At 39.8% G+C, this 24,871-nt stretch overlaps 1 protein-coding gene across 1 annotated transcript in view; it reads right to left on the minus strand.

The window, feature by feature from the left end:
* Nucleotides 1-24,871, minus strand: part of DMGDH (dimethylglycine dehydrogenase) — a 70,527-nt gene that overhangs the window by 40,229 nt on the left and 5,427 nt on the right. The window contains exons 3-7 of the mRNA XM_025388133.1: nucleotides 17,219-17,317; nucleotides 15,574-15,738; nucleotides 12,746-12,950; nucleotides 5,497-5,745; nucleotides 3,454-3,652 (exon numbers count right to left, since the gene is read on the minus strand). Coding sequence (XP_025243918.1) covers nucleotides 3,454-3,652; nucleotides 5,497-5,745; nucleotides 12,746-12,950; nucleotides 15,574-15,738; nucleotides 17,219-17,317 — 917 coding nt within the window. The remainder of the gene's footprint in view (nucleotides 1-3,453; nucleotides 3,653-5,496; nucleotides 5,746-12,745; nucleotides 12,951-15,573; nucleotides 15,739-17,218; nucleotides 17,318-24,871) is intronic.

Genomic DNA, 24,871 nt, shown 5'->3' on the forward strand with positions numbered 1-24,871 from the left:
AAAACATTGTTTAAAGAAATTTTAAAAGACCTAAGTAAATGGAAAGACATTTCATGTTCATGGATCAGAATACTTAACATTGTTCAGATCTCAATAGTCCCCAAATTGATCTACAGATTCAATGCAATCTCTATCAAAATCTCAGCTGGCTTCTTTGCATAAATTGACAAACTGGTCCTAAAATTTATGGGACTTCCAGCCAAAACAATCTTGAAAAAGAACAAAGTTGGAGGATTCACACTTCCTGATTTCAGAAATTACTACAAAGCTAGTAACTTCTAGTAACAGTAATTAAGAGAGGGTCAGCTGGGTGTGGTGGCTGATGCCTGAAATCCCAGCACTTTCCGGGGCCGAGGTGGGTGGATCACTTGAGGTCAGGAGTTTGAGACCAGCCTGGCCAGCATGGCAAAACCCCATCTCTACTAAAAATACAAAAATTAGCCATGTATGGTAGTACGTGCTTGTAATCCCAGCTATTTGGGAGGCTGAACCAGGAGAATTGCTTGAATCTGGGAGGTAGAGGTTGCAGTGAGACAAGATTGTGCCATTACCTGGGCAGCAGAGCGAGACTCCGTCTCAAAAATAAATAAATAAATAAATAAATAAATAAATAAATAAATAAATAAAAGACAGTGTAGTAGTCACATAAGAATAGACACAGATGAAGGAGCAGAATTGAGAATCTAGAAATCAACCCATACATCTATGGTCAATTTATTCTTTATACAGATGCTGTGGTATAATAAAAATTAAATATTTGGTCTTTGTCCCCAGTTCCTGACACAGGGTTCATAAAACATTTGAGATTTACTCTTTTTTGAATGTTAATGAGATAGGTCTTGTGGAGAGAGGACAGCAGCCCTAGGTAGCTTCAGGTTGGGGGCTGGTTGCGAGAAAACCATGTGATTAGAGATTTAGAACTTTCAGTCTCACTCCGTACTCCAACCTCCAGGGAGTGCAGAAGGGATATTGAGTTCAGTCACCAATAATAGTTTAATCAATCATGCCTACATAATGAAACCGCCATAAAGACCTAGACATGGGGTTCAGAGAGCTTCTGGGTTGGTGAACACAGTGATGGGCTAGGAAGGCGCCTGGAAAGGGCCTGGGGGCACTACACCACCCACCTCTAACCCCTCACATTTTGCTCTATGTATCTCTTCCGTTTGGCTACTCCTGAGCTGTATCCTTTATAATAAAAGAGTAAACATAAGTATTTTCCTAAGTTCTGTGATTGGTTCCAGAAAAGTATCAAATCTGAGGAGAGGGTTGTGGGAACACCCAGTTGGTCAGAAGTATGGGTGTCTCCCACGACTTGAGACTGGTGTCTGAAGTGAGAGCGGTCTTGTGGAACAGATCCTGTAACCTGTGGGGTCTATGTTAATTCCAGGAGTTGGTGTCAGAATTGAATGGAATTGTTGGACACCCAGTTAGTACTGGAGAATTGGAGAATTGGTTGTTGGTGTTGGAAAGTACCGCACGTTTGGTATGAGAAAAGGAATCAGAAAAAAGACATTACAGATGCCAGCATAATTCAATGAGGACAGAATAGTCTTTTCAATGAATAGTTCTGGGACAACTGGCTATACATATGAAAAGACTGAAGCTGGACACCTACCTCATGTCATATACAAGAATTAACTCAAAACTGATCACAGACCTAAATGCAAAAGCTAAAGCTATAAAACTCTTAGAAGAAAACATAGGTTTAAATCTTCACGAACTTGGATTAGACAATGGTTACTTGTATATGACACCAAAAGTACATGTGAACCAAGAAAAAATACGTATTCTAGACTTCATCAAAATTAAAAACTTCTGTATTTCACTGGACACCATCAAGAAAGTAAAAAAACAACCCACAGAATGGGAGAAAAGTTCTGCAAATCATGTACCTGATAAGGTTCTTGTATCTAGAATATATAAAGAACTTCCACAACGAAACAATAAAAAGACAAATTAACCAATTATGAAAATGGCAAAGGATATGAATAGACATTTCTCCAAAGAAGATATATGAGTAATGTGCAGGAGAAGCACTCCTACTTCCACATGCCTGCATATGGACTCTATAAGTGATTATATAAGCCCTCAATTACATTATAACTCCCCATCCCAAATCTCCATCTGACTTTCTCCCTCTGGATGTCCCATGTACCTAAATTAACACTTCAAGCTCAACCCATCAAAAATGGAACTCATTATTTTCTTGGCTCTCTCTCCATGGCTCTAACATATAGACGGTGGTCAAGTTAGAAAAGTTGCCATCATTTGCCATTTTTCCCTTTCCCTTCAATATCTTATGGAATGATCACCAAATCTAGATAATTTTATCTCCCATCTCTCAGTCTTCACTGCTGCTACCTTAGTGGAGACCCCAGCCTCTCTACTGGATCAGCAGAGCTGTGCCTCAGGCAGCCTTCCAGCTCTGGTCAGACCTCACTGCCTTGTTGTCAGCTGTGTTCCAATGCCTAGCCCTAGGCCTGGCACAGAGCTAGCAGTTATTAAATATTAGTTGAATAAATGGCCAAATAAAATGGGGAAGAAAAATAGAACATTAGAAGCTGTGATATGATAGTTGAGTGGGCTTGACATCAATATTCACCAAATTAATGGAACAAATATCAGAAATGAAACATCAAAGAGGCAATGGAGTCATAAATGGGAAGAAACCTGAGGAATTATAAAGAAACAAATCATGTTGGACAAACATGAATTATGGTGAAAAATGCAGCAGATATATTATACATTTGATATTTTGAATTATCTTTGTCACATTGTGTTATGAAAACATCCTTGTAAAACTGGAGCAAATTGACTATCTGAAGATACACAGCATAAAATGAGATACAATTAATGGAAATGGCAGGAAACATGCAAAGAGAAAGCTCCAGGAGGCCGGGCATGGTGGCTCATGCCTGTAATCCCAGCACTTTGGGAGGCTGAGGCAGGCAGATCGCCTGAGGTCAGGAGTTCGAGACCAGCCTGGGCAACATGGTGAAACCCTGTCTTTACTAAAAAAATGCAAAAAGTTAGCAGGCGTGATGCTGGATGCCTGTAATCCCAGCTACTGAGGAGGCTGAGGCAGGAGAATTGCTTGAACCTGGGAAGCAGAAGTCGCAGTGAGCCAAGATCACACCACTGTACTCCAACCTGGACAATGAGAGAAAAACTCCATCTCAAAAAAAAAAAGAGAAAACTCCAGGAAATCATTGCCCTTCTGTGTTCCAGGAAATAACGGCCCTTCTTTAAAACATATACAAGTGATTGAACCAGTAGTTTTTATTCATTGTATGAATCCTTGGTCATGAAAGGGAAAAAGCTCTCTGGGTCTCTCTCTGTTTCTCTCTCTCAGCCTCCCACATTTCCCTTTTGCATCCTGAGAATATGGAACTAGATTTAGCTAAAATAAGTGATTCTACAATAAATGTTGAATTACATGAAGATACTTACCCAAAGCCTATAGCCACCCAGTAGTTTCTGACTCCCTGATGGGGCCCCACCATAGGCAGAATGTCAGGAGAATACGTGATAGGACCATTGACGACATTGATGATGTCAGCCTTTTTCAAGACAGGAACCATTTCCATGGCAGCTTCAATGTGTTCCATGATTCGATCTAGATCAGACTCAAAGAGTTCCTTTCCAAAACCTAAAAAGATTTGCCCTTTGTGGTCAGGATGCCATAGCTGAGCTGACAAGTCCTGTAAAGTTATTTAAGCCTCTGACATGGCCTACCTTTAAAAATGGCCTGTTGGGAAAGTACTGCCATATTTTGTTAAAGTCTAAACTTGATATTCACTATCAACAGATGAGTATCCATTTATATTACTGAAAACAATGTTATTGTTCTTGAAACAAAATCATAAAAGTTAACTTTTAATTAATAGAAAATTTAAATGTATGAATAATATAGTTTCTGATATTTAATCCAATCACAGTTTTTTTTTTTTAAACATAATTTGGCTTGTCAAGAGAGATCATTATGCTTCAATTAACCATAAGAACTTGTTTTATCCCCCGAGATGAGGGCAAATGGGAGTTTACAGAGTCATGGTAGAATACTGGAAAAAGTGGAACACTGCTCCAGGATCTAAGATGATGGATTTTAGACCTCTTTTAACTCTCCTTTCAGCAGGGAAGGAATGGCCTGGAGGCCTCCTTCCTCCAGCCTGCCCCCACACACATCCAAGGGCTAGAGTTCTGAAAAGAGGCAGGGTCTTGAAGCGCAATCCTCCTCTTGTCCTAAAAGTCACTGTGATTACAGGCAGGGCCACAGATGAGCTTCTAAAAGAATGTCTCCACCAACACTGGTGATTTTTCCACATAGCAGCCAGCCAGCTTCTTGCCCTTCCTGGGGACTGCAGGTAGGGTCAGCCTCATGGAGGCCTGCACACCATCAGGGTCAACTAGCACACATGGGTACCCATGCTCACCAACAGCTAACAATGCAGCTCTCCCTCCAAACGGCATTATTTAATTATTTGTTCAAGATTTATTTGAAGGAGAAGCTGCCAGCATGAGGGAACAGCAGAGAGGGAGGCTTTTAGTGGTATTTCAACCCTCCCTGTGGGATCGGGAGCAATTCCGCTCAGGCCCAAATGTGCAGAGCCCACTCAGCACAACCAAAGCCCTGAAACCAGCTGGCCTAACTTCTGTGAAAGGCAGTTTAGTGATCATTTGCTATTATTTGGGCCTATGCTTTGAGGAGTAGAATGGAGGGATTCATTTCCTATCTCAAGAAGCTTATCAAAGTATAATTTTAGGAAGTACCATTTCCTACATTTCTTTATATTCCCTGTAATATTTCAGTCCCCAGTGATTTTTTAGCTCTTTTTACAGATTAAAACCTGAGATACCTCCTTAGATGACCCAATCTTCAATCTGGCTCTGTGGAAGTATTTCATGAAAAGCAAAAACAGACCCATCTCCCTTAAAGAACTTGAAAGAGAAACTGTAGTATCCCCTGCTTTGGCATAGAGGCACAAACCTTTTCCATATCCATTTACGTAGCATGGGAAGTACTCTGTTTACGGTACCAAAAACCCTGCTCTGTTATAGACTCTCGGGTTTTCATTCTTAGTAGGATGGATATCTGGCCTCTGATATCAGTTGTGTTTCCAGCTGTAAAAGCACAATAGCAACTATATTCAAATCTTGAAAGTAGACCAAGCTGGCAGTGGATTAAGGGAAAAAATGGGGAGGCAGGAGGTTGTGTGGGCAGGTAAAAATGTATCTGGAACCTTTCAAAGCAACTAGAAATGTTTCTTCAGCTTCTCTAATATCAGCTACATCTTTCTTTCCCCCGACTCCCTGCTGTGATTTTTCAAAGGGATATGAGAACAGAGCCCACCTCAAACCCATCACCTCCAATGTCCCAGGTATCTGAATTAGTCTAGAATTATGCTGTTGTCTTATTCTACAGCCATCCCCCAGTCATGGAGAGGATGAACCATTTGTGTCTGACCAGCACACACTTTCATTTGCTAAACCCACCTGGAGGAACTCCATTGGTGACCCAGGAGTCCTGAACTTTCATTTTCTCCTGACTTTCATATGGACCAAACAAAAGCCCATCCCTTTCCTGTCGGAGATAGTATGATCCTTCCAGGTCACGGAGCACAGGGAGTTCTCGTTTCAAAGCTTTCACTTCAGGTATAGTCGATGTAACAACATATTGATGTTGAACCGGAATGAGAGGATGTTCTAGTCCAATCATTTTACCTACTTCACGAGCCCAAAATCCTTAAACAAAAAAATCATTTAAAAGTGTCAGCACATATATAAATACACAACTGACACTCACATAACAATTTATATTAGAATAAAATGTTTAAAAGGCTTAAGTACTCATGGCAAAGTCTAATAAATGTCATAACCATCTTTAAACTTTTTGTCATTGCAAAACTGAATGGGGAAAGAGAAGACAATACTTTGCATTGCCCAGAGATTCGAAGATATCTGTGATCTAGGGGAACTCCATTCCTGAAAATGTTGTTACCCACAAGCAAAGGTAGGCAGGAAAAAAATTTAAAAAAATTTATTTGAAAGAAAAAACAAACAACCCAAATATACAACATGTACAAATGTCAATAAGAAGCACTGTTACAGACTGCCCCTATTTGTGGACAGGGACAGTCAGGAAAAGGAAGAGGCCCCCGTGTTGCTGTGACCAACCTAATACATAATGATATACTTAAGAAAGCCCTACAAGCCAACTCTTCTATCCTCTAAGCCCTATTCTCCCCAAATTGTTGATACCTAAAATTCCAAAAATACAAGATTGTTCTGTTAAGTTAAAATTTGAAAATGGTGCATACTTTGGGAGAGAAAGCACATTAAGTTTTATCTGTTGTTTTAAAAGTTTAGTTTCAATAAGTTTGTAAGATCCTTTATTGTAAAGGCACAAAAGCACCAGAAGTCAAAACTAGGTAAAAAGAGAAGCCACAAGAAAGGGGAGATTGGTCTCATAAGTAGGCGGGGAGTTCCCTAGACAAATGTTTCCCACTTCACTGTTAGCACAAAGATTGTCTTATTTGTGGAGGTGAATGTTACTTTTTTCATTTGTAAAAGATAGAACTGGATAATCTGTGGCTGAAAGGACCCTGGATTATTTCCCATGCTGACCCTTCAGTACACAGATGTGGGAGCTAAAGGCTAGGAGGGTAAGACATGCCCAAGGCCACACTGGACATCCTGTAATCATCACATCTTATTGGTTTTTCTTGCTGCAGACTTTATTTTTAAAATCCAAGGCACCTTCACTGTATAAAGGGATTTTATAATCTAAAATAATAAACATGCTTATTATTTGGCAAGGATATGGTGTTGACTGACCATCATTAGATGATCTGGGGGCAGGGAGTTCTATTTGCTTGTTTGTTTCATAATAATTTTCAGTGATCATTGAAATGATTACACAATCCTATTTATTTCTTTAGGGGTTGCACAATAAGTTTTTAACCATTACTGTCTCTGCTGTTTTTCTGAATCTAATAAGGAGTCCTGAAGTCTCTATCATTATGAGGTTCCAAGCTAGACAGAGAATCATCAATTATGAATCAGTCTGGGAACCTAGATTATGTACGTATGTGTGTAAGTTTATTTCCTTGTAACCATCTAAACCATTCCTTTGCATTCTATTGTTTTGTTTGTTGCAATGGCTAAGTTGGTCACACTTGTATAATAAATCCAGAAATGGGTACCCATTTGCAAGCCAGAAATCTAACTGTGGGCATTGGAGCTATTTGCCAGTGTTGTTTTGTTTTGTTTTTTGAGACAGAGTCCCGCTCTGTTGTACAGGCTGGAGTGAAGTGGCACGATCTTGGCTTACTACAACCTCTGCCTCCTGAGTTCAAGCCATTCTCCTGCCTCAGCCTCCTGAGTAACTGGGATTACAGGCCTCCGCCACCATGCCTGACTAATTTTTGTATTTTTAGTAGAGATGGGATTTCACCATTTTGACCAGGCTGATCTCGAACTCCTGACCTCAGGTAATCCACTGCCTCCGGCTCCCAAAGTGCTGGGATCATAGGTGTGAGCCACCACACCTGGCCTGTTTTGTTTTGTTTTTGAGACATGGTCTCACTGTGTCGCCCAGGCTGCAATGGAGGGCAGTGGTGCAACCATAACTCACTGCAGCCTCGACCTCCCAGGCTCAGGTAATCCTCTCATCTCAGCCTCCTGAGTAGATGGGACTATAGGCACATATCACCACGCCTGGCTAATTTTGTATCTTTTATGGAGACAGGGTTTTGCCATGTTGCCCAGGCTGGTCTTGAACTCCTGGGCTCAAGCAATCTGCCCAACTCAGTCTCCCCAAGTACAGGCGTGTTGGTCTTTTAGTAATTTTGAGACTTAATTTACTCTTGCTAGTAGGAAGATGTGAATTACCAATGTCTGGACTGTGTACGAAAATATAGCAAAGCCACATATTCTAGTTATATACACTAGAACAATTTTTGAATATACAAAAATCAAAATATTTAGCCTAGCAATTCAAACTGCTACAATATCCTCACTATATTTGTTTCAATTAAAAACATAAATTGAAAAAAATAAATTCTGTCCTATTCAAACATATTTATGAATTTCTGAGTCCAATTGCTTGCTTATTAATGCACTTCATCATTAATATAAACTGGAAATGTGTGCAGAAGTATCATATCACTATATTACTTCAAATCCCATAGCAAGCTGTTTTACCCATAGACATCTATGGGGCTGGTGTCTTTAGCATTCTTTTTCCATATGTCAATCAAATTAACCTAAATCTAGCTAGAGTTACACTTCAACTCCTGCCTGATCACCCACCCACTAAGTCCAAGGGAAGAGAGACAGGTGTGGAAGATTCATTCTAAAATCTACCATTATCACCTGAAAAACAACTGAAGAGAAGAGTCAATTAAAAATGACTACTGGAAATGGCTTCCAGTTTTTAAAAATGCAATGATTAATAAAAATGAGGTTAAAATGCAGGCTGAAGGTTCATGGACAAGTTTACACCTACTAGATGGTTTATATGATGACAATGACGGCCTCATGCTTTGATGCAGAGTATCACACACAATTAAGCAAGTCTTTTTGGCTGAACACTGAGCTTCATGTGAGCACAACCCAATCACATTTCCGATTTGCCGTGTTAGGAAAACTCTTAAGTAAATTTTACAAAGTTATCTCAGATTTAATGAGTCAACTGGAAATGAGGTCAAGAGAAACATTCAACACCACGTGGAGAAAAAGCCTGCATCATAATAACTAGTACCCGCCCGCGTCCCTGAGCTGCACCTGAGGGAAAGGGTAGAGTGAAGCCAATTTGGAAAGCTTCAGTAACTAAAGGCAAGTTAGATTACTGCCCATCAAGAGGTCGGAAGCATCAGAAACTTCCCCAGTTCTGCTAACTCAGAATACAGTCATTATATTCTCTCTCCTATAGAAACACCTACACAATAGTGTTTCTTTAAAGATTTTCTTGCAGATCATCTGGTACAGACAGTATAGTACCTGGAGTAGTTATTTAGAATGCAGCTTCTGAGAACCTACCCAGACCACCTGAATTAGAATCTTTTTGAAGCTTGGGAACCTTCCCGAGGTGATTCTTACGCACACTAGCTTGATAACCAAGCTCTTTGGGAAGTCAACTTACCAGCAGAATCAGTGCTGGATTCTGCACCCACTCTGCTAGTAAATTGGAAAAGAAAGCAGTTGAGCAGTCTTAAATCTGGTACCAAGAAGCTATCATAACCTGATGCTAGTGTCTCCCAGACTAGGGCATGGAATATGAAGGAAATAATTGCAATGATCATAATAATTACCTAATTTTTTTACTGCTTTCTACCTGGTAAGCCCTGTGCTGGGTACTTTACATTATTAGCTTATTTACTACCCATAATAACTTTTCAAGATGGGAGATATTATCCCCATTTTACACATAAGTAACTTACCCAAGTCACTCAGTTGGCAATGTGTATGTCTCTGGGCCACAGAGCACCACTGCCATGGACAATGCCAGAAACACATCAGCTGACAAATTTTTACTCTTAGACTTTTCTTTTTATGGATACCCTGCAGACCCAGCAGCCTTTACATCTTTTTCACTTTGGTTGTATTTCTAAGTCCATATCCTGGTTCCTTTAATCAGATTTCAGTGCTGGTCTGAGGGCCTTGCCTGAATTTGGGAGATACTCCGGTCACACTGAGAAACTGTGGGAAACATTCCACCAGCCACACACTCTCCACTCATTTTATTATAGCATGATGCCTACTGCAGATGGTTGCTTTTATTCATAAAATTGATCTTTGTTAGCTTCAGTTCTAGAAGGGAGCATATGCAAACTTTTGTTCCCAATTACTGAGGCTTACCCTTTGGGGGATCTTCTATGCTTTAAATAAAGATTTTTTGAAAACAGACTTACAGATAATTAAACACACACACACACAAACATACACACCCCTCCACACCTCCTGTGGACTGCTAATATGTAATCAGTTAGATTTTCTTGGTAACTTTTACCCAGTGGAAGAAAAGAGATGGAAGAGAAAAAGAAAAAAAAAAAAAAAAGATTAGGGAGCAGAGGTCTGATCTGAATGAGATAAAGAATTGAGATAAGTTACTTCCCACAAGTTTCAGCAAGGAGCTGCCTGGAGTTACTAGGAAAAGGGAGTGGAAGTGGCTAGGCAAAAAGCACAAGAACAAAGGAAAAAGGGAGACATTACCACTCCATGCAGGGCCACTCTGTCCTAATTCCAGGGACTTGTTTTCCAGGCCAGCATGAGACAGCTGTTCTCAAGGACCTCCTTTCCCTGCCCTTCTGTACCCCATCACCCCACAAGATTTCACAGCTGCAGAGAAAGCTTCATCTGGTAACTAGTGTTATGGGTTTAGGTCAGATCTCTTTGGAGATCATTTGGTCTTCCTCTTCAGTGATTCCTTATTTGTTACAGTATGTGGTTTAGAAAAAAAAATGTATTACAATGACAACTCATTATGTTTGTATGTTGATCCATTTTAGGAAAACAATGGATGTGTTAAATTAAGGTCTTCTATGTTATTTCTCAAAATGTCAATCAGGAATGTATGAATGCCTAAAGTACTGTGTTGAGAAAAATGGTGGGGCTTTGTCCAAACACATCTGAAATGAGTGTAGTGATGATTAGCAATGTCTGCCACAGGTGCTGGATGTGGAAGTCTCAGTATGTTACTTTAGTATTTGCTATCATGATGAAAACAGTCAAATGTTTTTAGGGCCTGAATTCATGAGACTATAGAAAAAGTTGCAAAATTACAAAGAATCCTTGCTACTTAGAAAAAAGTCTGAATTATCTCATTGCCTTAAGTTTTCTGACAGAATTTAGACCAGAGATTCCTAAGGACATTAAGAGAGTATAGTGTCAGACTGGAGGGAAAGTGAGGCTCAAAAACAATGCAATGTTGTATTGTACCACTGCTCTTACTTTTTAGGCAAGTTATTTAATATTATTGCAAATTTCAAATTATATTAAAGAAAGCATGATATTTTATTGCTTTTCAAATAGGAGGCATGGGTAAGAGAATTCGGAAATAACTAATTTAGACTTAAATATTGAAGACATGACTTTGTCTCTAGGACCATCAAAAATGCTTTGTTAAAAGTAATATCAGGCCGGGCGCGGTGGCTCAAGCCTGTAATCCCAGCACTTTGGGAGGCCGAGGCGGGTGGATCACAAGGTCAGGAGATCGAGACTATCCTGGCTAACATGGTGAAACCCCGTCTCTACTAAAAATACAAAAAAAAAACTAGCCGGGCGCGGTAGCGGGCGCCTGTAGTCCCAGCTACTTGGGAGGCTGAGGCGGGAGAATGGCGTGAACCCGGGGGGCGGAGCTTGCAGTGAGCCGAGATCGCGCCACTGCACTCCAGCCTGGGAGACACAGTAAGACTCCGTCTCAAAAAAAAAAAAAAAAAAAAAAAAAAAGTAATATCAATTGGCTGGACACTGTGGCTCACTCCTGTAATCCCAGCACTTTTGGAGGCCGAGGCAGGTGAATCACCTGAGGACAGGAGTTTGAGACCAGCCTGGGCAACATGGTGAAACCCCGTCTCTACTAAAAACACAAAAATTAGCCGGGCATGGTGGCAGGTGCCTGTAATCCCTGCCACTCAGGAGGCTGAGACAGGAGAATCGCTTGAAACTGGGAGGTGGAGGTTGCAGTGAGCCAAGATTGCACCATTGCACTCCAGCCTGGGGCACAAGAGCAAAACTTCGTCTCAAAAAATATATATATATAATACATATATGTATATCAAAAGTTACAATACAGAGAAAAGAATCATAAGGGTATGGGTTTCTGGCTTGTCCTCATGGGATATCATTTGATCAGATATATAATAAAGATTATTTTCATTCTCAAAGAAAATCAGTCACTGCCTCATGCTTATTTTAAGTTTTAAAGTAAACATTATAAACCATAGGAAAATATAAACTATTATCCCAGTTTAGACTGCACAAGCATTTTCACTGTAATTTATTTTGCATGTGTGACAGTTGAAAATGACTTGACATGCAATCCACCTATTCAAAAGTGTATTAACTCAAGAATCAAAAGGCCAGATCCCAGTCCTGGCTCTGACATAACGATCAGTGGCCACTTGGCCAAGTAACATGACCCTTTTGGACCTTGCCTCTGCAAATGAAAATAAGTGTGTTGTTGGATTATCCCAAATATCCCTTTTGGCTTCACTACTCTGAGTCCAAACTGTAACAGAACAACCAAAAGAGAAGATTATGAAATACGTTTAATAATGTTCTAGAAGGAAAAGGGTTTAAAAATTTTTTCAACTAGAGTCAAAAGTCATCAGAAATGGATAAGAGAGAACCCAAATGAGCAAATCTGCCCTAAAAAGCAAACTGGACACAGAAAGGATGCTTATGAACTTCAACACTAGAATTTGGTTATTCATATACAGAAACAGTGAACACAGGAAGGAAAAAGCAGCATAATTTGGAAAAACACAATCTGGAGCAAAATAAAATGCAGAATGGAGGAAATAAGCAACTTTTTATGGATAACCAAGGACAGAGTGTTAGCACATCCACCAAGAGCAAAGTGATGGAGGGAGGGCTTTGTCACTTAGAAACAGACAAAATGTTTAATTTGGGAGCATCACAGTGCTTCATGACAACATCCATAGTATGAAACATTATGGCTAAATATCTTCTTTCTTTGGCACTTAAAAAAACAGAAATTTCAAAAAAAAGATATGCTTACCTGCAGCATTCACAATTCTATTTGCTCTCATAGACCCCTGTGGTGTTTCAACGTCCCATGTTCCATCTGACCTGGCTTTCAGAGAAGTTACTGGTGCAGGATATTTTAAAAGGGCACCATATTTCCTAGCCCCAGCAGCCAGGGCCATAGTTAGAGAATAAGGATCAATGTGACCATCTCCAGGATTATACAATCCAGCTAAAACCTAAATCAATCATAGCAGAGTCAATATACAAACAAATATATACTTGTTACTCAGTAAAAAATATATCCTGCTAGCAAACGTTTAGTAAAACTGGACATTAAAATTGTTTCTTGATCTGGAAAGTAACTGGGTCCCTGAAGACTTCATGAAAAAGCCACCATTCAAGTCCTGGACTGCTGAAAAGAAAGAAATAAACCTCTTTCTTGTTTACACCTTATTTTGGTTTCTGACATTTGAAGCCAAATCTAATTCCAATTGATATATCAATTATAATTTATATTTAATTGTTTAATACTGTTAATAAATTACATGTTAAATAATATATCTGGTGTCAGGAAATTTATGTTCGATTCAATAATTCAGCAATTAATTACTGAATATCTACTTTGTTTTAGGCCTTTAGGCAAGGTACTGTGGGGAGAACAAAGAAGAATGAAACTCAGATGGGATAGGTTCATAGAATGATCAGTGAAATATTAAATATAGGTCTCATCTATTCAACAAAAATTGGCTGAGCACCAAATACAAGCAAGGAGCTTTTGTCAAATGTCTTTTCTGTATCTATTGACATAATTGTGTAGTTTGTCCTTTATTCTATTAATGTGGTATTGTTCCATTGATTAATTTTTAGATGTTAAACCAACCCTGCATTCCTGGAATACATTCCATTTAGTCATACTGTATAATCTGTTTTATATGTTGCTGAATTCAGTTTGCTAGTATTTTGTTGAGGATTTTTGTATCTATGTTCAAAATGGATACCAGTCTTTCTTTTTGGGGGGATGCATTTGTCTGATTTTGTTATCAGGACAATACTGGCCTCATAGAATGAGTTGAGAGGCATTCACTTTTCTTCTATTTTGGAAGAGTTTGAGAGATTGGTATTAAGTCTTCTCTAAATATCTGATAAAATTAACTAGTGAAGTCATCCAGGCCTGGGGTTTTCTTTGTGGGAAGTTTTTTATTACAAATTCAATCCTTTCATTTATTATGGGTCTTGTGCAAGAGACTTTCTATTTTAAGGGAATTCACATTTCTAAGGACTTCCAAATGTCACACAGGTGTTTTATAATGGATATGACCTCATTGTAGTGATCCCACATCCATTTGGTTTGGTACCCTCTCCCAGATGCAGAGAATACCCTTCACACATATTCCCATTGCTTAATGAATGCCCTTGAGAAAAATTCATGATAGTGAGGAGTTCCAGCAAAGCATTCAAGATTGACATATAAACAAATATAAGTATATCCTTACTGGTAGTGGAGGTAAAATTTCAATGCAGACAATGCAGTGCGACACCAATCTGCTATCACACTGGTATCACACACAACTACAGACAAGGGAGTGCCAGCAGCCTGTGAAGACTCGCAAAGGCAAACAACCCTAGTGCCCAGGTCAATGATATGAACCTTCAGAGATTGGAACCACTGCAGTGGTCACCAGCAGGGAAATAAGCATGTGTTTCCCCAACAGCCCCATCTGATACACTTGGGCAGTATGTATAATGCAAGGGAGTCAGAGAGCCTGGGTTCAAATCTCCACTCCAGCTCTTTCCAGTGAATGAGCTTGGGTTCACTATGTAAACTGTCTAAGCTAAAATTTCTTGTTTAACAATAATATATACCACATAATACAGATATAGATATAATTTTTTTATTTTTATTTTTTAAATTTTAGAGACAGGCTGTCACTTCATTCCCTAGGCTGGAGTACAGTAACGTAATCATAGCTCACTATAACCTCAAACTCCTAGGCTCAAGAGATCCTCTTGCCTCAGCCTCCCAAGTAGTTAGGACTACAGATGGAGTCCTACTACCCCACAATCAGCTAATTTTGTGTGTGTGTGTAAGTTTGTAGAGACGAGGTCTCAGTATGTTGCCTAGAACTCCTGGCCTCAAGCAATCCCCCCACCTTGGCCTTCCCACATGCTGGGATAGAAGGAGTGAGCCATGGCATCTGGCCTGCCTCATACTATTAGTGTGATGATTACATGAAATTATGCATGTAAGGACTTAGCATACTAACTGGTACATAAATATGTGCTATAGTAAGTGTCAGTCATTGTTATTATTATTCAAAAGGAATTATTACCCAGTAGGAAAAAACACTAAATTTCATGTCAAGTAGCTTATCTCAGGCAAATGTGGTATAAATCTAGATCCATACCTGACACAGAGTCTGTAAGGAGAGTACAGCTATAAGCTAGGTGATATTTGTAAAGCAATGTACCATGGCATTTCTTAATTTGATTTTTAAAACATTTTAATACCACAGTCTTTCTAGACATTTATCATATCAGGTTATCATTCTCCCTGTGTTCTCAAACAGAAGATTTGTGTATGGAAACCCTTAGATCTGGGGAACACAATAATGGAAAGGTATTGAAAATGTTTAATCAATTGTCATAGGTGAAAAACAAGATTTATCATTACCTTTTTATATATCATTTACTGTATATAACAGCCCACCTTGTAAATTACCCAAATTCCAAAATTAATCACATGATTTTGCACATTTAAAATGTGTATACAAAGTTTTCTGTTTTTAGTTAACTTCTTAATAACTTTTTCTAATTTTTACTTAAGTCAACAAATGGTAAAAATGCCTTTAAGATAAATACCTTATTCATGTTGAGTAAAGGGAACATCTCTTGAATTTTTTCAGGTTCAATGATATACTGTTCTGTTGCATGCCAGCCAGTCCGAGTCATTTGATATTTAAATTCATCTACCCTTACAGGGGTGGTAGCAAGTCTGATACTACCTGGCTGATGGAATCCCACCACCTGTGACAATAATTCCAATAAAAACATACAAATGAGTCATTATTTGGTACTCAAACATGGTTCTGCTCCAGTATAATAAAAATGCAACTGTACAAAAAGATTTATTATGAGCAAAAGAAATAACTATTAAAATATTTGCATCTTATTAAAAGACACTTATTCAGCAATTACCATATTTACTAAGTGCCTCTTTGGTGCCAGGCACCATTCTAAGCCCCACAGATGTCAGAGTGAACAAGAAAGGTAAAGACTCTGCCTAAGTGGCATTTACACCCCACAGTTGAAGACAGACAGCTAAATGCAAAATCATAGTAGCATGGAACGAGTATTAATGTACAGAGTGAAAAAAAACTGTATGAAAAAGAGAAAGACAAAAAAATTAAGGAGAGATTACGTAGAATCAAAATGTTACAATGCTTAGATTGTCTGAATTGAATTAAACATTCATTTAACATTTATTAAAGTCCTTCAGTTTGCCAAGCACTCAGTTACAGAGATAAAAGATATAGCCCTTGCCCTCAAGTTACTTTTGGGAGGATCAACAAGTAAATCAATAATTACAATAGAGAGAGATTCAAGTTATAAGAGAAGTGTGCACAAATGCTCTGAGAACCAAGAGATGGGACCTCCAGCTTTGACCTGCCTAACAGGCAGGAAAAGTCAAGCAAGGCTTCTCAAAGGGGGTTACCCTGGGGAAGGTGGATGCTGAAGATGGGGCCGGGGGAATGTTGTTTCAGAGGAAGCAGCAGAAAACAGAACAAAACACAACACAAACAAAAAGCAGTGATTTGAGAGAGCTCAGCGCATTCCAAAACTATATGTTATTGAGAGTAGCTGAAGCAGATAAGCAGAGGGAAGAGTGGCAAAAGAAACTGTTGGGACAGCAGGCAGAGGTCAGTTGACAAAGGTCATGTTCCTAAGGCCATGCTAATCCTTTGGCTTTGTCCGGTAGACTGTGGGGAGCCATTGGATGGTTTAGGCAAGGGAAGTGACGTGGAAAATTTGAGCAGAACTCAGTCTTAGCCTATGGTTATTATTTTGCCTGCCATTTTATTTTGAGTATGAGCAAATATGAGAAGGGATAAACATGAGTGAAGAGCTTTTAATGAAGTACTGTTCAAAGGCATGCAACAATCTGGTACATTCCATTGTCAGATCCTTTGCAATGCAATTGCTGAAAGACTCTGATTTCTTAGTTTCTAGATATAGTAACTAGCTAAAGATACATTTGAAAGCTGCTTTTTATTCTTTCTTCATTTAAAAAATAAAGAATGGTTCATGACATGAATAATATACTTTGAGAAATTAAGTTGATTTTAAAGCAAACTCTAGAGGTTCTTGCCTTAAGCTCTCATCATATTCCTCTACTACATCAGGCACTTCACACAGTCATACACAATGATGCATCAAAATCCTTCAGAAATCTTACATGTTTCTGAGAGGCCGACATAACAGACAGTTTCAAGTTAAATGCCTTTACCTGCCCAGTTTCTTCTTCCAGTTTCTCATAAAGTTTGATGCTATCATAATGTATTTTCTTCAAGTTTATTCCAGGATGAAAGTAAGTTGTTAAACCTGCCTTAAAAGCAGAGAGGAAAAGAAATACCGAAAAAAATTAACATTCTCAAAATGTTGACAGTTTATGTGTTAAGCAATAATTTAATGCTGGAAAGAAACTGAGAAGCACCAGCCAGTCCTTTGGAATGAGAACACATCAGCACCAGTTTGAGCACACCAGAGCATAAGACTCATGACAGGTTTTAAGAAGCAATGTGAACTACGTGAGTAAGGTGAGAGCCAGCCAACAAACATACATGTTAAGTCCCTAAACGTTAACATGGATAGCATTGTACAGAGATTCAGAAATGGGATGATTTAGATGGAAGGTTTAGGGCTATATGCTATATAGTCCTATATATGACTATATAGAAAAGTATGTTGGGAGGCCAAGATGGGCAGATCACAAGGTCAGGAGTTTGAGACCAGCCTGGCCAACATGATGAAACCCCATCTCTATTAAAAATTCAAAAATTAGTTGTGCATGATGACGGGCGCCTATAATCCCAGCTACTCAGGAGGCTGAGGCAGCAGAATTGCTTGAAACTAAAAGGCAGAGGTTGCAGTGAGCCAAGATCATGCCACTGCACTCCAGCCTGGGCAAAAGAGCGAAACTCCATCTCAATCAATCAATCAATCAATCAATCAATAAAAGTATTGGGGAGGCCAGGTGCGGTGGCTCACGCCTGTAATCCCAGCACTTTGGGAGGCTGAGGTGGGTGGATTACCTGAGGTCAGGAGTTCAAGACCAGCCTGGCCAACATGGAGAAACCCCATCTGTACTAAAAATACAAAAAATTAGCCAGGCATGGTGGTGCGTGCCTGCAATCCCAGCTACTTGGGAGGCTGAGGCAGGAGAATTGCTTGAACCTGGGAGGCAGAGGTTGCAGTGAGCCAAGATCACGCCATTACACTCCAGCCTGGGTGACAGAGTGAGACTCTGTCTCAAAAAACAACAACAACAAAAGTAATGTGGGAATGGCATACAATGTGGACTCAAGCCGGAAAACCATGTGTGTGTTCCCTTAAGCAGAAGGACCATGGACTAGCATACGATCTTCTTTGACCCAGCCTCCACCCTTCCCTTAAATGGAGCAGCCCTCCTGGCCCTTTCCTGAAATTGTAAAATTTAAGAACTAGAAAATTCCTTATCACTAGAGCCTGATGAATAGGTGAATAGACTTTTGTCAAAGCTTAACCTGTTTGATGAGCACATAGGTGGTACACTGAAAATCTTTGTTGAATAAATATTGATTGATTATTCTCAGAAAAAAAAGTATCTAAACATTAGCTACACTAAAACCCCCTTTTCTCAAATCTGGCACATGTAATGTGGAATCCAGACAAAGAATTCTAAGCAATTATATGAAGCAGTTTCTCTCGAGTGTCTGGAGCCTCACTGGGCAGCTAATTTATTCTGGAAAGCTCATCAGAACACAATCTGTTCACAGTAAAATCTACTTATGAGTATTGATAAGGTACTTCTATGGTAGTGGTGAGCATCTGATCCTCCTGCACTCAAATACTCCATTAAAGTTTGTCAATCATCCTTTATAACCAAAATCCTGGGGCTTCCATCCAGTACTTGTTCAAGCATCTGGACATACCCATGGCTGATATATATATATATATTTTAGAAAAATCCTGGCCCGGCTTACAGGTCATCCAGTAGCACAGCTCCATGTGGAAGCAGAGAAGGGATTCCATTACAATGCATCTGTAAGCCAAGCTCTTAAACTTCATGGCCAAACATGCCCTGCTGCTTTAACATGTTGGTATCCAGTGTGCATGCAAACTTTCCTGGTTCAATAATAGAGAATCCCAGGCCTTCAGGTATCTGCTGGTGACCCCCAATTTGTCTTCAACATATGTCCTATATATATGCCCTATAGAAAACTGGCAATATATATTGTCAGTTGAGAAATCTGGTCATCACAAGCACTAGCCTAGGGTACCGATCACCATCCACTCCTCAAGATCCTCTAAGCTTCATACCTAGGTTAAGCTAGACCACTGGAAAATTATCTATCTACACGACACAATCCTCTTCTCCCTCACTCCAGAAATTTTAAGTTAATTCTCTTTCACTTGAAAAGGTCACATTGGTTCATTTTTCAAAACCTCTTACTGAAGACATTTAGCCCAATGTACTTGGTGTAGGTAACAAATTCTTTTAGAAATTCGTTGTCAAGGAAAAGTTAGTCTCCCTTACTGCAACGGTATACCCAGTTCTACTAAATAATTCACACTACCCTCTTTTCCTTGCTGCTGCGATAGTCAGAAATAAGATATGGACTCAATTTTCTCACTCAGACATAAACATTATTTAATTTTTATACCCTTTCTTTTATATATTGGCTTTTAAAATCTGTTTAAAATTTGGGGCTACCCATATTAGTGCTTCTATTTAAATTATTTGAAAGTAACATCACACATGATGTCTTTTAATTTAAGTGCCAGACTTGAATATGAAGATGGCACAATGTTTTTCTCTTCTGTAACTTCAACAAGGACATATTAAATGAGAAGTCTGAAAGAAGGAGAAAACATTATTCTTATCACTCAGGATTTTATAGTCTGATTGAGGTTATGAAAGTTTCATACATGAAACAATTAAATCACGGGTAAATGATTGAGTCCCAGATACAGAGTAGCTGTGAAACTCGGGAAAGAGAAGATGCTAGAAAGGTCACGGACGTCATAGGAAAGGAGTTTAGCTATCGTTTGGAAAAAGTGATTGCAGTTGGTGGGGAAGATAAGGAAGGGAAGATGAAACAGAGATGTAATCATTAAGAATACAACCCTTTAAATAAATTAAGAATTTATAAATCTTCATTGAGATAAATAAATAAATAAGTAGAAGGGAATGTAAAGCTCTTCCTTAGACTGACAATTAATTAGTATAAAAGGAATGATGGAGTTAGAAAATTCACCACTGGATGCTAAATAATGGAGAGCATAATGGATGCTAACTAGTGCTTCCCCTATCTCTTTAACAACCCTCCCCCATCTCGTGAGCCTCAACTACCTCAAAAAGTCCAGTGACCGATGTCAAACCAACCTATATTCCAGTGGCTCCAAATCTTTCACTCATACATTTACACCCAGTACAAAATTTTGAACATAACCACTAAAATACGTGTGTTTCTTTCCTTACATGTGATACTAAATATTAATAGAGATCATAAACACAAAAAACAACTTAGAATAAGTGAAGTACTCAAAACACTTTTTTATTTTATATATTGTGTAGAAAAGCTTTTGCATATGAAGCTTATTAAGAACACTATAGCGAGAGCTATGTGATTAACACATGGCATTATTAGAATATCTGTGCTACATTAACATTTGTAAGACAGCAATGTGAAGGCCTGGTTCTGGCTTTATATTATTTTGAGACTGCTTTAAACGGCTGTATAGCTGCAGAAGACACCGCTCAGTGATGCACAGACCCAAGTGAGAGAAGGGCACGACTGGCTGGGTCTCTGCATCCTGACACCCCTTCCTCCACCTCAGTCAACACCCATATGAAGGTTTCTCTTCACATCTGACTATGACATTTCATGTTCTCGTGTCTGCCAGTTGTTACAAACTAGTTGGAAGGTATCGCATTTTTTGTATTTTAAGTAAATAGGAACAAATCCTATTGAAACTCCTCATTTAGAAAAAATTTGAAATGGGCTAAAAATGTATTTCTCACATATATGAGAGTTTTTCTATGTGATACATATCATTTTGGGGCAGAAAACCTAATAACAATACCAACATTTCCAAACATCCCTTTTCAAAATGCTCTCTTCCCAACAGGACTATTTTGCAAAAGGCCATTATTTCTCACTTACTCAAAGCATCACTTTTTCTGTGAAGGGACAGGCTGCACTATTTTTTTAATATATAATCTGCTATGTAGAAATGACTGGCAGCCATTTGCATTCACAACTCTTTTAGCTACTGCTAGTGGATAACCAGCAAACCTCTATGTAATACAACACTCTAAAGTTCACCCCTCTCCCTTTCATCACACATTATATTATTTAAAGCCCTGTTTCTATAAAGCTAATCCCAGCGGTGATATCCTAGGGCATGAAATCTGCACTATGTCACGGTACACGGAAGACAAGAGAAAGAATGAGGACACTCCCACCAGGAAGTGCCAACCTCTCGCGTAGTCAACCTTGAAATCATACGCAACACATCGTCCACGTCAAATGTGAGGGCTATTTATAAATATCAGTAAAGCTTAACTTCTTTCTTATATTTGCAGACAAAAACAAATGGAAAGTTATTATGTTGCCTCCTACACCCCAAATGGTTCATCCTGAATCTTGAGTCCTCAGCTCTCCAAACATCTACTTTGGTGCCATCCCGAGGGGCAGCCCCTCCTGGGGATCCCGAGCTCCAAACCTCCTTTTTACTCCATCCTCTCGTTTCCCTGCATCCACATGAAATGCTCTGTACTATTAGGTGTATCATGAGCTGACAAAGCAGTCTTGTTAAAACCTTATGGTTTTGTGATTCCATTTAGAAGATTCACTTTGCAGGCTGTACTTTCCTCTCCAAGCATTTAATTCCCACACTCTTCAGTCACTTCTCTCATGGAGCACATATCATGCTTCAGGAAAACTGTCTTTATTTTTATAGCCTGCCCCTGTTAGCTGGCTCTGCAACCTTCCTTATTCTCAGATCTACTCCACAAATATATCTGTGTTAAAAATTCCTAGTATCAGCCGGGCGCGGTGGCTCACGCCTGTAATCCCAGCACTTTGGGAGGCCGAGGAGGGCAGATCATAAGGTCAAGAGATTGAGACCATCCTGGCCAACATGCTAAAACTTCGTCTCTGCTAAAAATACAAAAGTTAGCTGGGTATGGTGGTGTGCACCTGTAGTCCCAGCTACTAGGGAGGCCAAGGCAGGAGAATCTCTTGAACCTGGGAGGCAGAGGTTGCCGTGAGCTGAGATCACGCCATTGTACTCCAGCCTGGCAACAGAGCGAGACTGTCTCAAAAAAAAAAAAAATTCTGAATATGACCAGGCTCAGTGGCTCAAGCCTATAATTCCAGCACTTCACTTTCAGAGGCTAAAGTGTGAGGATTGCTTGAGCCCAGGAGTTTGAGACCAGCCTGGACAATGTAGGGAGACCTCATCGCTACAAAAAATTTTTTAAATTAGCAAAGTGTGGTGGTGCGCACCTGTGGTCCCAGCTACAGGTGCTGATGTGGGAGCATTGCTTGAGTCCCGTAGGTTGAGGCTGCATTGAGTCATGATCACACCAGTGCACTCCAGCCTGGGTGACAGAGTGAAACTCTGTCTCAAAAAAAAAAAAAAAAAAAACCTAATACGTTGGATTTCTTCATACTGCTGTTCAAAGGGAGGCATCTTTGACTTGCAAAAAAACCCCTAGAATCAACTTCCTAGGACAAGTCTCTTTTATTCCATGGGGGCCAAATAACCTGGCTTCTGATGCCTGATTCCGCCTTGAACTCACACTGCGTGGATCCTCATTTTGTAAACCATAGCCTAATACTCCGTATGCAAAGCAGGATAATGCCTTTCCCCACTCACTTTGGTATCTTTGTATTTAAGAAAAAAATATTTTGCGTAGTTAACTTTTAGATTAAGGGTATGTTGCTTTTTATTTATGGGACATCTAAGAAACAAAATTTTAAGGAATCCTGTAACCTCTTCTAAAATGCAGGCCAGGCCAGGTGTGATGGCTCATGCCTGTAATTCTAAAGTCTTGGGAGGCTGAGGCTGGAGGATCATTTGAGGCCAGGAGTTCAAGACCAGCCTGGGCAACATAGTGAGACTCCCATTTCTAAAAAAAATTAAGGAAATAGCTGGGCATGGTAGTGCGCACCTATATAATCCTAGCTACTGGGGAGGATCGCTTGAGCGCAGGAGTTTGTGCTTATGGTGAGCTATGATTGCACCACTGCACTCCAGCCTGGGCAACAGAGAAAGACCCTGTCTCAAAAAATAATGATAATAATAACAGTAATAAAATCAAATGCAGGCCACATTAAATCAGTGTGTAAGTGAGCAAATAAGTCATTCAAAGATTAAAGTGTATGCCCTCAGTAACAATTCAGAAGTGGTGAAAGGGTGTAAGCCCTCCCTCGAAGGATATTTCCACTTGCCTACATTTCCCTGCCTAAATGCCCTTTCCTGAATAGCCTCATGGCCCCCTGGCTCACTGCTCCCCAGTCTCTGTTGGCAGGTCACCTCTTTGAAACATCCTCCCTAGCACCTCCTTCTTCTCCTCCTCCATTATTTTGCATCCTTGATTGTGTTTTACTTTTTGTTCATGGTGATTACTCTGTAGCATTGATGGGTGTGTTTTCTGTCTGCCCCACCAGAATGTGAGCTCCACAAAGGCAAGGTCTTTGGGCCTTTGAGTCTGGGCAGCACCCTCCCCCAGATTGAGCTGGAAGCAGGCAACCCTTTTCACGCTGGACTCTCTACCGTATACTTTGAGCACATGCTAGATGTCAAAAAGCCCCTCAAAGCAGGGTTCCCTCTTGTTACCTCTTCTCAGCTGAGGACAGCTAATGATGAAACGGGATGATGAGCAGGGGCTAATGCTGCCCCAAAAAAACTGCACCAGCAGTCATAAAAACTTCCTCTCCCATCCTGAGCTGATGTCAGAAATCCCTGGTTTGGCAATATGACAGCAGTGTCAATCCCTTCATCTACTTGAGCAGCTTTCCAGGTAAGCCTAGTCAATTACACTGCAGCCCTAGAACAATTATGCATGCCATGAAGAATACAAGACTGACTTGGCCTTGTGTCTTATGTAACACAAAAGCTGTGCCACACTTTTGTAGTCCTCATAGTCAAGTCCTCAGGGGGCCACACTATCATCTCACAGCATAAAATTATAAGGCCGGGTGTGGTGGTTCACACCTGCAATCCCAGCACTTTGGGAGGCCGAGGCAGGCAGATCACGAGGTCAAGAGATCGAGACCAGCCTGACCAACATGGTGAAACCCCGTCTCTACTAAAAATACAAAAATTTGCTGGTCATGGTGGTGTGCGCCTGTAGTTCCAGCTAGTCGGGAGGCTGAGGCAAGAGAATCGCTTGAACCTGGGAGACAGACGTTGCTGAGATCGCACCACTTCACTCCAGCTGAGATCGCACCACTTCACTCCAGCCTGGGAACAGAGCGAGACTTCATCTCAAAAAACATAAAAATAAAAATAAAAATAAATAAAACCATAAATAAATAAAAGGACCACCAAATGCAGGTGAGGGAAGTGTAGGTAAAGATCTTGGGCCCATATCCAGGCTCACTCAGATAGTATCCTTCCATATAAAGCTAACATTTATTATTCAATACCTTGTGTTTAATAATTTTACACGTTAACTCAATCTTCATCACAATCCTATTAGGTAAGTACTATTAATATTCCTATTAAGACACCAGAAAATGGAAACTTACGTAACTTGCCAAAAGTCACAAGGGTAGAAAATTGCAAAGCCGGGATTTGAATCCAGAAGCCATATGATCAAGATAAAGACATCATAAATATTGGTTGTCATCTGCAAGTACACCAGTTAAACTACAACTGCACTTCC

This window comes from Theropithecus gelada, chromosome 6, assembly GCF_003255815.1.
Source record: "Theropithecus gelada isolate Dixy chromosome 6, Tgel_1.0, whole genome shotgun sequence".
NCBI lineage: Eukaryota > Metazoa > Chordata > Mammalia > Primates > Cercopithecidae > Theropithecus > Theropithecus gelada.